General features: G+C 36.3%; 1 protein-coding gene across 2 annotated transcripts; it reads left to right on the plus strand.

Annotated features, from left to right (window-relative positions):
• Window positions 1-667: 667 nt before the first annotated feature.
• Window positions 668-12,120, plus strand: LOC131920725 (UDP-glucuronosyltransferase 2B1). 2 transcript variants are annotated; one of them, XM_059275154.1, is made up of 6 exons: window positions 668-1,391; window positions 2,496-2,644; window positions 6,349-6,480; window positions 8,213-8,300; window positions 9,898-10,117; window positions 11,837-12,120. In XM_059275154.1, exons 1-6 carry the CDS (start codon window positions 668-670, stop codon window positions 12,114-12,116), a joined length of 1,593 nt encoding a protein of 530 aa, XP_059131137.1. In that variant the 3' UTR covers window positions 12,117-12,120. The 2 variants fall into 2 exon arrangements, with proteins under 2 accessions (XP_059131137.1, XP_059131138.1); XM_059275155.1 differs by having other exon boundaries at window positions 668-1,139.
• Window positions 12,121-14,574: the final 2,454 nt, after the last annotated feature.

Genomic DNA, 14,574 nt, shown 5'->3' on the forward strand with positions numbered 1-14,574 from the left:
CAAAGAACCTCCAGGATCCAAGTAATTGTGTGTTATATAATCTGGAAGAGATATGTTGTAAATTTTTTTAGTCCCCTGAGCATTATAGGACTGCCTCTTCCTTTCAGGAGGGAATATGGCAATTTGAATATAACATAATGCATCATACATAATCAAAAATTTTGAAAAATACCAAGATCTAAGAAATGCTGATCTCCCTATACCCTTGTTTGATCTTTACTGTTATGTAAGAAATAGGAGGTTCTCATTTGTGACTCTTCATATGACTCTAAAATGTTATATTTAAAGCAAGATAATTATACATGGAAAGTGTTTGATCTTAGCTGAGTAGTATCAGGCACCAGAAAGAAAGAAAGAAAGAAAGAAAGAAAGAAAGAAAGAAAGAAAGAAAGAAAGAAAGAAAGAAAAGAAAGAACGAAAGAAAGAGAGAGAGAGAAAGAAAGAAGGAAAGAAGGAAAGAAAGAAAGAAAAAAGGAGACAAACAAACTTTGTTAACCTTGAGTTCATGTTCCATGTGCATATTTACAGATGATATCACACCACCAGGCTTGTTTACTCATTGATGGTTTTGAAGTTATATGTTAACTTCTTGATTTATTCAAATTTGCATAAAAGCATGAGAACCTGCAAAGAATGATAGATGTCAACAGCATTCCATTTCAGCAAGATGTCTATGAAACAGACTTCAGTTTTGCTGCTGATACAGCTGATATGCTACTTTAGACTTGGAACTTGTGGAAAAGTGCTGGTGTGGCCAACAGAATACAGCCATTGGATCAATATAAAGATGATTCTGGATGAGCTTTTGCAGAGAGGTCATGAAGTAACTGTTCTGACATCTTCAGCTTCCGTCCTTATTGAGCCTAGCAATGAATCTTCTATTAATTTTGAGATTTATCCTGTACCTTTGAGTAAAGATGATCTTCAATATACTTTTGAGAATTGGGTAACTCAATGGACATATGATTTTCAAACACCCTCACTTTGGACATATTATTCAAAAATGCAACAAGTCTTTAGTGAGTATTCTGATGTTATTGAAAGCTTCTGCAAAGCTGTAGTTTGGAACAAGAGTCTTATGAAAAAACTCCAAGGATCTAAGTTTGATGTCATCCTTGCGGATACTGTTGGTCCCTGCGGTGAGCTGTTGGCCGAAGTGCTGAAGATACCTTTAGTGTACAGTCTCCGCTTCTGTCCCGGATACAAATGTGAAAAGTACAGTGGGGGGCTTCCACTCCCTCCTTCCTACGTGCCTGTGGTTCTCTCAGAATTAAGTGACCACATGACATTTGTGGAAAGGGTGAAGAATATGTTGCATCTGCTATACTTTGACTTTTGGTTTCAACCATTTAATGAGAAGTCTTGGAGTCAGCTTTACAGTGACGTTCTAGGTAAACTGTCTTTCACTGTTACAGTGAAATCCCAACTTGCTGCTTCTTTGAATGTGAGTGTGTGTGGATGAATATACAGTCACAGAATGAGGTTGCTAATTGTGAGCTGATAAAGCAAAAATAGAAAAAACTAAATAGCCTCAAAACAAGGTAGAACACTGTAGAGTTGTTCAGAACACTCCAGAAATTGCTCTCCATGCAAATTGAGACAAAGATTTCTCTTGGTAATCATTTGATGTATTCTATGTTTGTCTTAGTATAAGAAACCCTAGGTTTCAATGAATGCATTAGTGACTGTAGATATGTGCACTAAGGACTTATAATTTGCTACCGTGACTATCTGTATAGCACTAAAGAAAATATGTTCCCTTCTAAAAGTTTTTTCACTTGCAAATTGAAACATTTATCTAGAATGTCATGAAAGGTCTTTCACAATTAATCAGTATCTCTAATACCAGAAACAGTCAAGGGAACTTGGTTTTCTTGGAGTTTGAGACGTCTTAGATGCCTAAAACTGATGACTTAAAGCCTAAAATCTTGCTGAAAAAATGCAGGCACTTTTATTGGCTAGTTTTTTAAAATACCTTTCCATTAAATAAAATAACACCTAAATTAAGAGTAAGAAAAATTTGAATGTTAAATTTTTTATGGAAAGTATCTAGCTGTAACTTCCACATACACAAATGTTAGTATTACCAATCCCCTTTGATAGACCCAGTACAGCAGTATCTAAAAGGAATTTAGCCATACCTTACAGATTATCACAGTGCATTTGAAGAGTCAAGGATCAAGAAACTAGCTTCAAAAATACATAAACTAGACTAAATATTCTATGAAAGCTGTTTTTTCAAGATTCTTTGCAGCAGTCAAAAAGCTTTGAAATTATTGGTGTACGTTTGGAAGACAATGTAGTTTTTACACAAATTATTACTTAATTTTATAATAATATTAATAATATTAAATTTAATATTAGTACATCTATATTATAAACCACAAGTGAAACATTTCAAATTGTTGTCTACATTATTTCAACTCATCACTAGAAATCACATGCTATATGCCAGACAAAATCATTGCATATTTTTACTTGTTTTTGTGGTGCAGGGAGACCCACAACATTATATGAAATGATGGGGAAAGCAGATATGTGGCTCATTCGAACTTACTGGGACTTGGAATTTCCCCACCCACTCTTACCTAACTTTGACTTTGTTGGAGGACTCCACTGCAAACCAGCCAAACCATTGCCTAAGGTAACCCTATATTGTTTCCTTTGATAAATTGCTTTGCCTTTTTCATGGAAACAATTCTTCAACACTCTTTCAGGATGTTTGGTTTCATGAGAGATATAAAAAGTGGATTAGAATTCTCTGACAACTGACATACACATTATTTCCATACTGTAACACATCTCTGTGTCTCACTACTGTTAAGCAAAATGTCATATCATTTTAGAATGTGGTCAGTGACTTAAGGGCCTTTATGTAACTCATAAAAAAAGAATTAATATTCTATAAGAACATATAGTAAATGCCAGAGACATATGTTGAAAATCTAAAGAAAGAAGAATAAATTTCTCTAACAAAGAGAACTTATATTCTACTTGAACAGATTATAAGAATGAAGAAATGTTGTATATAGTATAATAAATATTGTGTATTGTGTTACCAGAGGAAGACAGATATGTGGCAGACATATCCACCAGAGATCATAGGAGCTGTCCCAGAATCCTTGCATAGTTACAATGACCTGACCAGTGTGCAGGATTAGATGAAAGAATGAAAGGGAGAAAGAGGAAAGCAGACAATTCCAAGAACCATTGAGGAAACTCCACACTCAGCCAAGCAGGATGACAAAGCAGGCAGGTCACGTGAGAGCCGCGACTAGGAGCGCTCCACATGGCCTCTTGTTCTTTCCGACTTCTTTGTAGTCTTTCTACAGTTATGTTTTTGCTGGTATTTTGTTTTTGTCTTTGTTGTTTCCACTTATAAAAGAAAACAAAGTTTCTCTTTGTGTGCCTGGCTTATTGCTTAACATGGTGACCTCTAATTAATATCTGGGTAGAACACAATTATGTTTATATACCAACACTTTTTTACACATTTGTCAGTTGAAGACTATCTAAGCTAATTCCATAATTGGGACATTGTGGGTAGTGGTATAATAAATACCGTTACGTGTATTTTTTTCTCTTTGTGACTATTTCTCTCAGATGTCTCACCCAAGAATGGCATAACAGAACTGTACATTTAGAGCTAATGTTATTTGTATAAAGAAGCTTTTTTGTGTTTTTCATATTGGTATCATTTCACATTCCTAACTACAACAAATACATAAATGTTTAATTTCATAATGTCTGTGGGAGTATTTGCTATTGTTTTAATTTTTGTGACATACATGCTAACTGGATTACGATGGAATATCAACATATTTTGAATTGCATTTTCCTAATAGCTAAAACTATTAAAATAATTTTTCATATAATTATAGGTTACTTGTACCTCTACTGAGAATGGTCCCTTCTGGATCATTTATCTATGTTGACTGAATTATTTTTTCTTTTGATATTAGAATTTTTTAAATTCATCTACATTCTGGACAAGTTCACAGATTTTTCCCCCAGTTTTTAGAGTCTCTTCATTTTGATGATATTTTTCTTTGTTATTCAGAAGTGTCCCACTTGTCAGTTCCCAATTTATTCCCTGGGCTGATGGGATTCTAAGAAATAAATTACTATCTTTTTCAATGTCATTGAGTTCACTTAGAGAGATTTGAACTTTCAGTTTCCATTTTCATGTCTTTTATCCATTTTGAGTAAAATTTCCAGAGTGAGAGAGAGTTCTATTTTCAACCTATATGTGCAGATAAATAGAATTCTCTGCACCATTCTTTAAAAGGTCTGTCTTCAACTTCCATGTGCAATTTGTGCACCTTTGTTAGGATTATAGACAATCTGTAAACTTATTTCTCATACTTGGTCTATGTGTTTCTTTGCTTTTTCCTGGTTCTTTAAGAATTTTATAGAGTGTGTTTTCATTATATTCAGCTCTCCTTAACTTCTCCCAAATCCACCTCTGATCCTTACCCACTCTAACTTATGTTCTTTTCTTTTTTCACTCTTTTAGTCAAATTTGTGGAATAAAAAATTTTAAATAGAAAAAGAAATCAACATAATATGAAATATGATAGATATTGTTGATATGCCACTGAATTTTACTTACAAGTATTTTATTCCATCTGTGTTCACTGGGGGTGTGTGGAAATTTATGTTGTTTTTTTTTTTTAACCAAATTGTAACAACAGAAAAATACTAGCTTAATAAGAAGGCTTAACAAATATTCCTTCTCTTTCCACTTTATGGAGCTACTTGGGTAGCTTTGGTATTATGTATTTATTATAGCTGGACAGCATTCATCGTTGAATCTACTTAGTGTGCAGTGTTTGGCTTTGTAACAATTGTTCTTTAAAGTTCATTGTTCGTTACTGTTGTGTGTGTTTACAATGAAGTTCTTATATCTTCAGCTTTCTTTCATTTCTTCAAGATTTCCAGATGTGTTAGCATATTGATTTACTTTCTTTTTTGAAGCAGAGTTGGAATTTATTAAAAGACATTTATAACATAGATTTTTTTTTGAGACAGGGTTTCTCTGTGTAGTTTTGCTGCCTGTCCTGATGTTGCTCTGTAGATCAGGCTGGCCTTGAATTTACAGAGATCCACCTGGCTCTGCCTCTCTAGTGCTGAGATTAAAGGCGTGTGCTGCCACTGCCTGGCCATTAATATAGATTTAAATCACAGAGATAAATAGAGAGATGTTCATGCTAAGATGAAGACATATGCAAGTGTGTATATGAACTTTGCAAGGGAGTGTCACAATTGCCTTTACAGTAGCCATACTGGAAAAAATTGGAATTTTTATTCATTCCAAATATATTTTTTTTTTTTTTTTGGTTTCTCTGTGTAGCTTTGTGCCTTTCCTGGGTCTCACTTGGTAGCCCAGGCTGAATCTGCCTGGCTCTGCCTCTCGAGTGCTGGGATTAAAGGCCTGCACCACCACCGCCCGGCCCAAAACTTTTTTCATATAATACATTGTGATTATCTTCTGCCAGATCATACCCACCTCCCCACCCATACTTTTTGTTCTCTCTGACTCTCTGTCAGTCTGTGTGTGTGTGTGTGTGTGTGTGTGTGTGTGTGTGTGTGTGTGTGAGAGAGAGAGAGAGAGAGAGAGAGAGAGAGAGAGAGAGAGAGAGAGAGACAGAAACCACAAAAATGAAAATCAAAACAATGACCTAAAAATCAATAAGACCAAAAAATGCCCAGGCAAAACAAAGTGAAAGACAAAGCCCACAAAAGAAAAAAATCATGGGATTTATTTTGTGTTGACCAAGTACTCCTGGGCATGGGTCCTGCTCTAGGATATGACTGATTTACCCAGTGATATTCCAATAGAGAGAGAATTGATTTTCCCCTTTACTATCGGGTATCAATTGCAAAAAGCTTCCTAGTTAGAAATGGAAGTCCATGTCCATTTTCCACTCTCAGTGCTGGGACCTCATCTGGCTTGGACCTGTGCCGGTCTTACGTGTGTTGCCACAGTCTCTGTGAGTTCATATATTCCTCAGTTTTACTGTGTCTGGAAGACACTGGCATGTCACCGTTCCTTCTGGCTTTTACAATCTTTCTGCCTCCTCTTTGTGTTGTTTTTAAAATACCTCCTAATGATCATCTAAATTTCAGTGATATCTCTAGTAACATTACTTTTTTTCCTCTAATTTACTTATTTTGGTCAGTTGCACTGTAGCACAAATGTACTCTCAATGAATATTGAGTACTGAAGCAATGGAACCACTGATCTTTCTAAAATAATTCCAGTTATTACATGATTTCCTCTCATAAAGTTTGTTGTGGTCCTTCCTATGCTGCCATTCATTTGCGATGTCACATCTCTCTTTGTAGGAAATGGAAGACTTTGTTCAGAGCTCTGGAGAACACGGTGTTGTGGTGTTTTCTCTGGGTTCAATGGTTAGAAATTTAACAGATGAAAAGGCCAATATAGTTGCATCTGCTCTTGCTCAGATTCCACAAAAGGTGAGATAAAATGTCCACTAGGTGGACAATTGTACTATAAGTTTATTGAACTCTGAAAGATTTTAAGTAGAGAAAATTCCTGTGTGAAAAGTAAAATGAAGGTCTCTTTCCTATTCATCTCTAACACTGTTTTAAAAAGAAAATTTTAAATTGTTCAGGGTGAAATATTAGTCTGGTTCTGATTGACCTCATGATCTGAAAGTTTGTAGTTACAGCCATGCATGGTTGTGCATAGCTGTCATTCTGGCTCTTAGAGACCAGAGTGGGTCTTTTTTCTCACATTTAAAGCCAGTTTATACTTCGTGGTGATTCCCAAGCTTTTCATATCTCAAAGAAGTGAGAAGAAAAAGAAAGAAAGGATGGGGAGAGAAAGAGGAAATAAAATAATAAGAAATATATTGGAGCTTGTGTGATGACTCAGTGGTTAAGAGCATTGGCTGCTCTTCCAGATAGCCTGAGTTTGATTGCTAACACTTATATACTAACTAGCTCACAACTGTCCCCAACTCAAGTTCCAGGAGATCTAATACATTTTTCAGGCCTCCAGGTGGCATACTCGAAATGCACAGAATTACATGAGGGCAAAACACCCACATACATAAAATGAAACACAAATGCTTGTAAAAAAAAGGGGGGGGGGAAATGTCTTCTTCCCAATGGCTGATGTAGAAAAATGTAAGAGAAAGGATGATGAAAATAGGTCCTGACCCTGAAGTGAGCCCAGGAGGATAAAATTATGATTGCATCTATAGGAACTCTGCTTCTAGCACATCAAGTGAACATCTTTTTCTGGTTGGTGAAAAAGCATGGAATTTAAGATGGAGTCAGGTGTATGTCAGTATGCCATAGGAAGATTCTAGAAGCTCCTGACTCCATATACTTTTGTATGGTTGACTCACTTTCTAAAAGCATCACTCCTTGGCTGTTTGGGGGCTGAATTTACTCTAGTACTTGATAACAGTTTCTCCTGTTCATGAAGATAATTTTTATGTAAACTTATTTTATGAGATAGAGAGCATATAGAAAGTGAAAATGAACAGTTTGTATTCATTTGTGAGGATTGCTTGTATTTCAGAACTCAGTTTGGCACTAAACATGAATTGTATTTAGAGCAATAGAAACCATGCTTAAAATTTTCCTATTGACGTTTTTCCCTTGGGCAGACCTTAAAGTTTCATCTGAAACAAAGTAAATACACTTTCTAGTATGAAAGAAATTATTTCTCAGAATAGTAAACTATATCAATATGACATTTTTATGCATCAAAAATAAACCTATTATAATGAGTAGACTAGGGAAGATGGGAATATAGGTAAAATTATGTGCCCATGTCTCAAAAAGATATAAATTAATATTGAATTTGTAATATAAGAGCTACAATTTTATATAATATATACATAATCATAAATTGTTACTAGTTGTATATAGTATTCCCATTCAGGATCGCATTAACTGCCTAAAATTTTCATGTATGCTTTAATTTGTCATTAATCATTAGACCTATATAAATTAGCATGATGAAATATCATGCTCAAGTTATTATAAAGCTATGTACAGAAAATGTATTATTTACTTCAGTCTTTTAACATCTCATACTATTTTGAAAGCCCCTCTCTTAATTTCATTAGCAATCACTGGTTCAACTGAATAGTCTTCTCCGTTCTCCAGAATCAAAATATACCAAAGCTTTTGAATTTCTGCAATTGAATAAGGTACTTTCTGTGTATAACAGGTTCTGTGGAGATTTGATGGTAAGAAACCAGAGACCTTAGGATCCAATACTCGGCTGTACAAGTGGATCCCCCAGAATGACCTTCTTGGTAAGACAGAGGTCAATAAAGTAAGAAAACAAAGGGAGCAGCAGATCCTGAGGACAGTCAAAAACAAAGCAAATTTATTTATATTTATTTTCATAAATACAGAATGGAAAATAGCTACCTATAAATTCTGTCATCCTATTGTTAAAAATCAACTCCTCTATGTCTAAAATCTGCATACCTTCAGTTCAGCTGTAATAACTGCTCTAAGAATTGTCCAGAGACTGTATAAATTGCCCCTTTCTCTCTTGCTTCTTAATTTTTCATTATTGTTTATCCTACTACAGGAATATTTCCAATTCCACTGAGAATCTTAGCCCTTCCTGTTGCACCAACTCTGTATTTTCTATGCAAACAAGTGTACTATCTTTACCACAAAGTGCTAATATATTTCATGACGAATTGTAGCTTGATTGGCCTTAGATCCCACCATCTACTATCCTGGTGACTATACACTACACACCAGACCCAGTGCCACAACCATTTCTATATAAATAGTCTACTTGTATTCTGGGTTTTAATGTGGTATTTTAATAAATAAATTTCACACAATATATTTTAGTCAAATTAAACCATCAACTCCATTTATCTTAACTCTTCTCATATCCACCCTCGTCCTTCCCACCCACTCCCTTTTTTTCTCTTTCTCATTGGTTATTATTATTGCATCTGTACATATATATGGATATACAAATACAATCTGCTAAGTTCATCTAGTATTCCTGCTAGGTTTCTGAACTCACCATTGGTATTGGATAATAAATTTGAATTCATCCCTGGGGAAAACTGACTCTCAGCAGTCATTATGTGTCTGTGCCTCTTCACCTGGGGACAAGGCACTGTAACATTTTCTGTCTTTACATTGGCACGTCAACTGGTATATTCATTGTACTGATCTTGTTTAGGCCACCATAAAATCAAGATTCAGTGACTGCAGTCTCCCTGTGCTGTATGAAGACACAATCTCAGAGCAGATTTCCTTGTCCTATGATTCTTACCATATTTCCACCCCCTCATCTGAAATGTTTCTTGAGCCATATATATAGGGGGTTTGTGTTATAGATGTATCACAGCTTCATACCCAAGGTCAGTTGTTCTCTGTATTTTGACAACTTTGGCTTTTTTTGTCTCTGTGTGCTGCAAAAATAAGATACTCTGATGAGGGATGAAAACTACACATACATGCGGGTATAAGGTAAGGATTTCAAATGCAAGGAGAAATGACATTGGTTTAGAAAAGTGTCAGTTGTGGGTTCTTCTCTATGTTCAGAGCCCCAGGGGAAATTCACAACTGGTACTATAAACCTAACCATGTGGATTCTTTCCCACTGGATCTTTTACCCACAATCTTCCTTTCATTTTCGTATGTTGCAATCTTGTTTCATTTTGCAGTTCTCGAGACACATACTACTTCTTCCAAATACTCTTCTACCTCTCCAGCTCACTTAAGAGCTTCTTGATATAAACTTCCAAAGCAGTTTCGCTGCAAATTTGTGGCTATAGCATGTTTTCTATGAAAACAGTCCCTTTGGAACCCTTATATTTCACTTCTTTTTTAATATTTTAATCAATGATTATATAAAAATAATTCTAATTGTAGGTCATCCAAAAACCAAAGCTTTTATAGCTCATGGTGGAACCAATGGCATCTATGAAGCAATCTATCATGGCATTCCTATTGTTGGTATTCCATTGTTTGCGGATCAACCTGATAATATTAACCACATGGTAGCCAAGGGAGCAGCTGTTAGAGTGGACTTCAACACACTGTCAACCACAGACCTTCTCACTGCCTTGAGGACCATCATTAATGACCCTTCGTGAGTACAACTATTTTTTGTTTGAGTTTATTTTTCTTTTTTGAAACAGGGTCTCACTGTATAATCCCATGACTGACCCTGAACTCATAGAGATCTGCCTGCTTCAGCCTACAATGTGCTGGGATTAAAAATTGGTCTCATCATGCTTGATGTATGTAACTACCTCTTTAAAAATATTGATAGAAAGATTATTATCATCATCATATTGATTTTAATCCCATTTGAAGGAGAATAACAGTGAAAAACTTCAAATTATTTTGCATATCTGAAATATGTACTTGTTTTCAAGAATAAAGTTACTCTAAATTCATATTTGACTTCATATGAGAAATGATTAGTCTGAAAATTCTCTGTATATGTGTAAATAATGTTTCAAATATACATCTACTGGTAGCAAGGACATTAAAATATAACAGAATATACATAATGAAGTAATCATGAACTTTAAAATTTATGAAAGAATGTTTAAATGTTTATCCATACTTTCTGAAGCTATAAAACTTTTGGTGAAATTTTATATTATTTCTATCATTTTTTAAACAGGGTCTCATTTTGTAGTACTGAGCTGGCCTCAAATTCAGAAAGATTCTCTTGACTCTGCCTCCCAAGTGCTCAGATAAAAGGCATGTTCTACCAACCCTGCAATAGAAGCTGAAGTGACTAGCTTTGAGAAAATGTGTTCTAGATTCAATTTTATGACATCTCAAAAGCCCTTAGAATAGTTTAGGTCATAAAATTAATATCAAGTCTCACTGAACTCATAGCCAACATCTAAGACTTCTAAGCCAGTGATGGCAACAAAAGAACCCATGTTAGTTGAAATTTATGTTAAGGCCTGGACAATGAGATTAAAACAAGCACACTGGAATGAGAGACAATATTAAATTCATAACATACCCAGGGAACATCATTAGTACTTTCAAGGTTTACCAGAAAACAGATGTACCTAATCAGAAAATCCAGAAGCAAAACAACAGGAGAAAATTATGTTGGTTCTTATAGACACAGTCTCCATGTCTGGGTGCAGAATTGGATTTGTTTTTTCATTATGTTGAGAATTCTGGTGGAAGTTCTGTGCAAGGAAGAATCATACTTCAAAAAGTGTTTTCAAACATAAATCTAGTTTTAGATTGAAATTAGAAAACAGAGGTAGGAGAGGAGATATCCAACATGACACCTTACCCTGTGATGCTTAAGACAATTATATGTCTATTCACTTATTTGTCTTACATCATATGTTATATGTTGCTCACATGAAAAAGATTTAGCTCTCATTATTAATGATTTCTTGCCAATTTGAAAATATAGCTGAACTTCAAAAATTCCAATTAAGAATTAAAATTTTATGGGAATAAAGCAAAAACAGACCCAGCACTTGTAACTGAGATGCCAGTAGATGCTGGTAATCTCATCAATTGGAAAGTGGATAGAGAGGTTCATTAAGTATTTTTAAGGCCAGTGTAACCTACACGACAAGTTCAGACCAAACTTGTGCTACACGAGGCTGACTCAACTCTCCTCCTTGCCACTCAACTCTTCTCCCTGCCACTAAACTGTCCATCCTGTCCCACAACTATCCTCCATGCCGTCTGATAAACACAGCAAATCTATTTGGTTAATTTTTAGTCACTTTGGGGGCTTTTCCCCAAACCAACAAATGTTAGGTAGCTCTGAAAATTAGTTTCATTTTAAATTTAGTTGTACACATTGTCCCTTCAGGTATAAAAAGAATGCCATTCGGCTATCAAGAATCCAACATGATCAACCAATGAAGCCCCTGGACAGAGCCATCTTCTGGATTGAATATGTCATGCGCAACAAAGGAGCCAAGCACCTTCGTGTGGCAGCACATGACCTCACCTGGTTCCAGTACCACTCTCTGGATGTGCTTGGATTCCTGCTGGCCTGTGTGCTGACTGTGATGCTCATCATCATGAAGTCTTGCCTCTTTTGTTGCCGGAAGTGTGCTAAATCTGGAAAGAAGAAGAAAAGGGAGTAGCTGACGTGGGGAGGACTGCTAACGTGGGTAAAAAGAAGAGAAAAGAGTAGCTGCATTGAAGCCTCATGAGTCCTGAGAGATGAGCATCTCACAGCTGCTCCCAGCAAGAAAAGGTTGAGATGCCAGGTCTTTCCCTCTAAGAGAAGACAGTTTCAGGTCTTCAGTAAAGAAGGCTTTCATGTATTTCATATGTTTAAGATGTGCAAGATTTCATGACAAATAGGCACTCAGTGTTATAAAACAAAAATCATGTGTTCACTTTAGAATGTTTTGATGTAATTGAGGAGCTATCCCCAATAATAATCACTGAGATTAACTGTGGTTCACAAAAGTCACATGGGCATAGAATCTTTGGAAATACCATGTTATGTTATGTAAGGGTAAATATGTCATGTTAGGTAAAGGTAATGTCAGTTACCTTTACAAATATCCAGCCTGTTCTGACTTCATTTGGTGGACTATTTTCTTTCTTGTTTTTACTACTCATAAATAATAGTGTTCAGGAGCCTAACTTCTGAAATAGACTTGCTTTTTCTTTGTATAAGGGAGGCCGTTGTTCTGGTTATTTTCCTGTATACACACCACACATCCTTTATTTATTAAAGGACCTGTGATGAAGGTCCCTCCTCAAAACAGAGGCATTTCTTCATGGCATTCAAACAATTATTTCTACCTGCTTGTGTTAAATTCCATTACTTGGGAGGTTCTACAACTTGACAGGATTATTCATTCACTCTCCATCTTATCTCTTAGTCACAACTGACCTGGACACTATCACTCTTTTTTCAACCTTTTGAAGTAGACATGAGCTTTTAAAAGTTCCATTTCCTCTCCCTTATAAAGTACACAGGGTTAGCTACAAGAAGCCGAGTCTCGAGATAAATGCAAGACAAAAGAAAACTGTATCTAGCACATGATGTGGATCCATATGTTATAGATTTAAAAAAATGTGTTGTGCAGTGCAGAATCACAAAAAGATTTACCCCATTGCCACTCTAATCACTGCAATAAAATATCTGTACATTCTGAAATGGACTCCTGTAATGGTGAGCACTGAATTTCAGAATGGACATGAGGACTTCTGTTCAAATGTAAGCAGAGCCTCACTGGAGGATCAGGTGAAACTAACACGATTTTATCAACATCAAGAAGGAAGTCCTGAATGAGAAGCACACACACTGAAACTAGAAACCATTCTACTACCAATGCAGAGCTGAGCCCTTCCACCATAAACAGTTCAAAGCTCAGAGTTCAGGAGCATCAGGAACCCTAGTTAATGAAGATAAAGTGAGCCCTGGGACACCTGTCACACATGTAAAGTATACTGACCCCAAAAGGTTTGGAAATGAATTATGATCAGGTTACCCAGGGAAGGAAGCATCAGTCCTGGACAAGGACAGAAAGGAAGATTAACTGCAATAGTGCAGAGTGTCCAACAAAAGGAGAGATGAGAAAGCTGGTCAATCACAAGACCTTGCTCCTTCTAAACCCAGGAGAGAATGTGACCCCTGTGTCTTAACCCCAGGGCAATACAAACAAGCTGATGCTAGAAATACATGAAATAAGGAAGAGAGCTGAAGCTGGCCAAGAGTGTTCTGTGGATTGAGAAACAGGCTATGTCAATGTGCCTAGGTTACTGGATCTACCCCTAAAGGCAACACTGGGCAAAAGAAAACTTTGCTTACAAGGGTTAAGAGAACACTGTTCAAAGGGAGAAACATATCTGATAACATGCAGAGGGTCCAGCCTTCTGCAGGTCAGGGAGACTGGAAAAGAGATGCAGAGTCGGTGAGAAAAACACACAGACGTCTTTTCTGAGGGATTGTAGCATGAATCTTAAAGAGTCTTACTAATAAAATCAAACCTGGAGTCAAGTATTGGGATGAACACTGGAAGATCAGAGAGACAGAATGGGCCACAGCTAACCTCAGCTGGCCAACTTCTCAGCTGGTCTTTTTTCCTCAGACTGGAAGCCTCTGTGTCCTCATATCTGAATGGTTCTCAGCTGAACTGTGCTGCTAGAAGTCTGAAAGCTTAACCACCCAAATGCTTAACCAGCCAAATGCTTCTAGTTTCTGGTCCTCATGCCTTATATATCTTTCTGCTTTCTGCGTCACTCCCTGGGATTAAAGGATCGATTTCTGGGATTAAAGGTGTGTGTCACCATGCCTGGCTGTTTACAATGTGGCCTTGAACTCACAGAGATCCAGAGGGATTTCTACCTCTGAAATGCTAGGATTAAAGGTGTGAGTGCCACCATTTTCTAGCCTTTGTATCTAGTGGCTGTTCTGTCTCTGACCCCAGATAAGTTTATTAGGGTGCACAATGTTTTGGGGGAACACAATACCACCACAAGGGATAAAAGTTTTTATATTGTTTTCTTCTTCTTCTTTTTTTTTTTTTTTGCCTGTTCTACTCTTTTTTTTGTTCTGTTCTTCTACTCCCATATTTCCCTTTC

Source organism: Peromyscus eremicus, chromosome 10 (genome assembly GCF_949786415.1).
Source record: "Peromyscus eremicus chromosome 10, PerEre_H2_v1, whole genome shotgun sequence".
Taxonomy (NCBI): Eukaryota; Metazoa; Chordata; class Mammalia; order Rodentia; family Cricetidae; genus Peromyscus; species Peromyscus eremicus.

Coding starts and splice junctions, on each gene's coding strand:
- LOC131920725 (XM_059275154.1), top strand. CDS start 668: ATGTCTATGAAACAGACTTCAGTTTTGCTGCTGATACAGCTGATATGC. Junction 1,392..2,495: donor GCTTTACAGTGACGTTCTAG/GTAAACTGTCTT, acceptor TTTGTGGTGCAG/GGAGACCCACAACATTATAT. Junction 6,481..8,212: donor TTGCTCAGATTCCACAAAAG/GTGAGATAAAAT, acceptor TGTGTATAACAG/GTTCTGTGGAGATTTGATGG.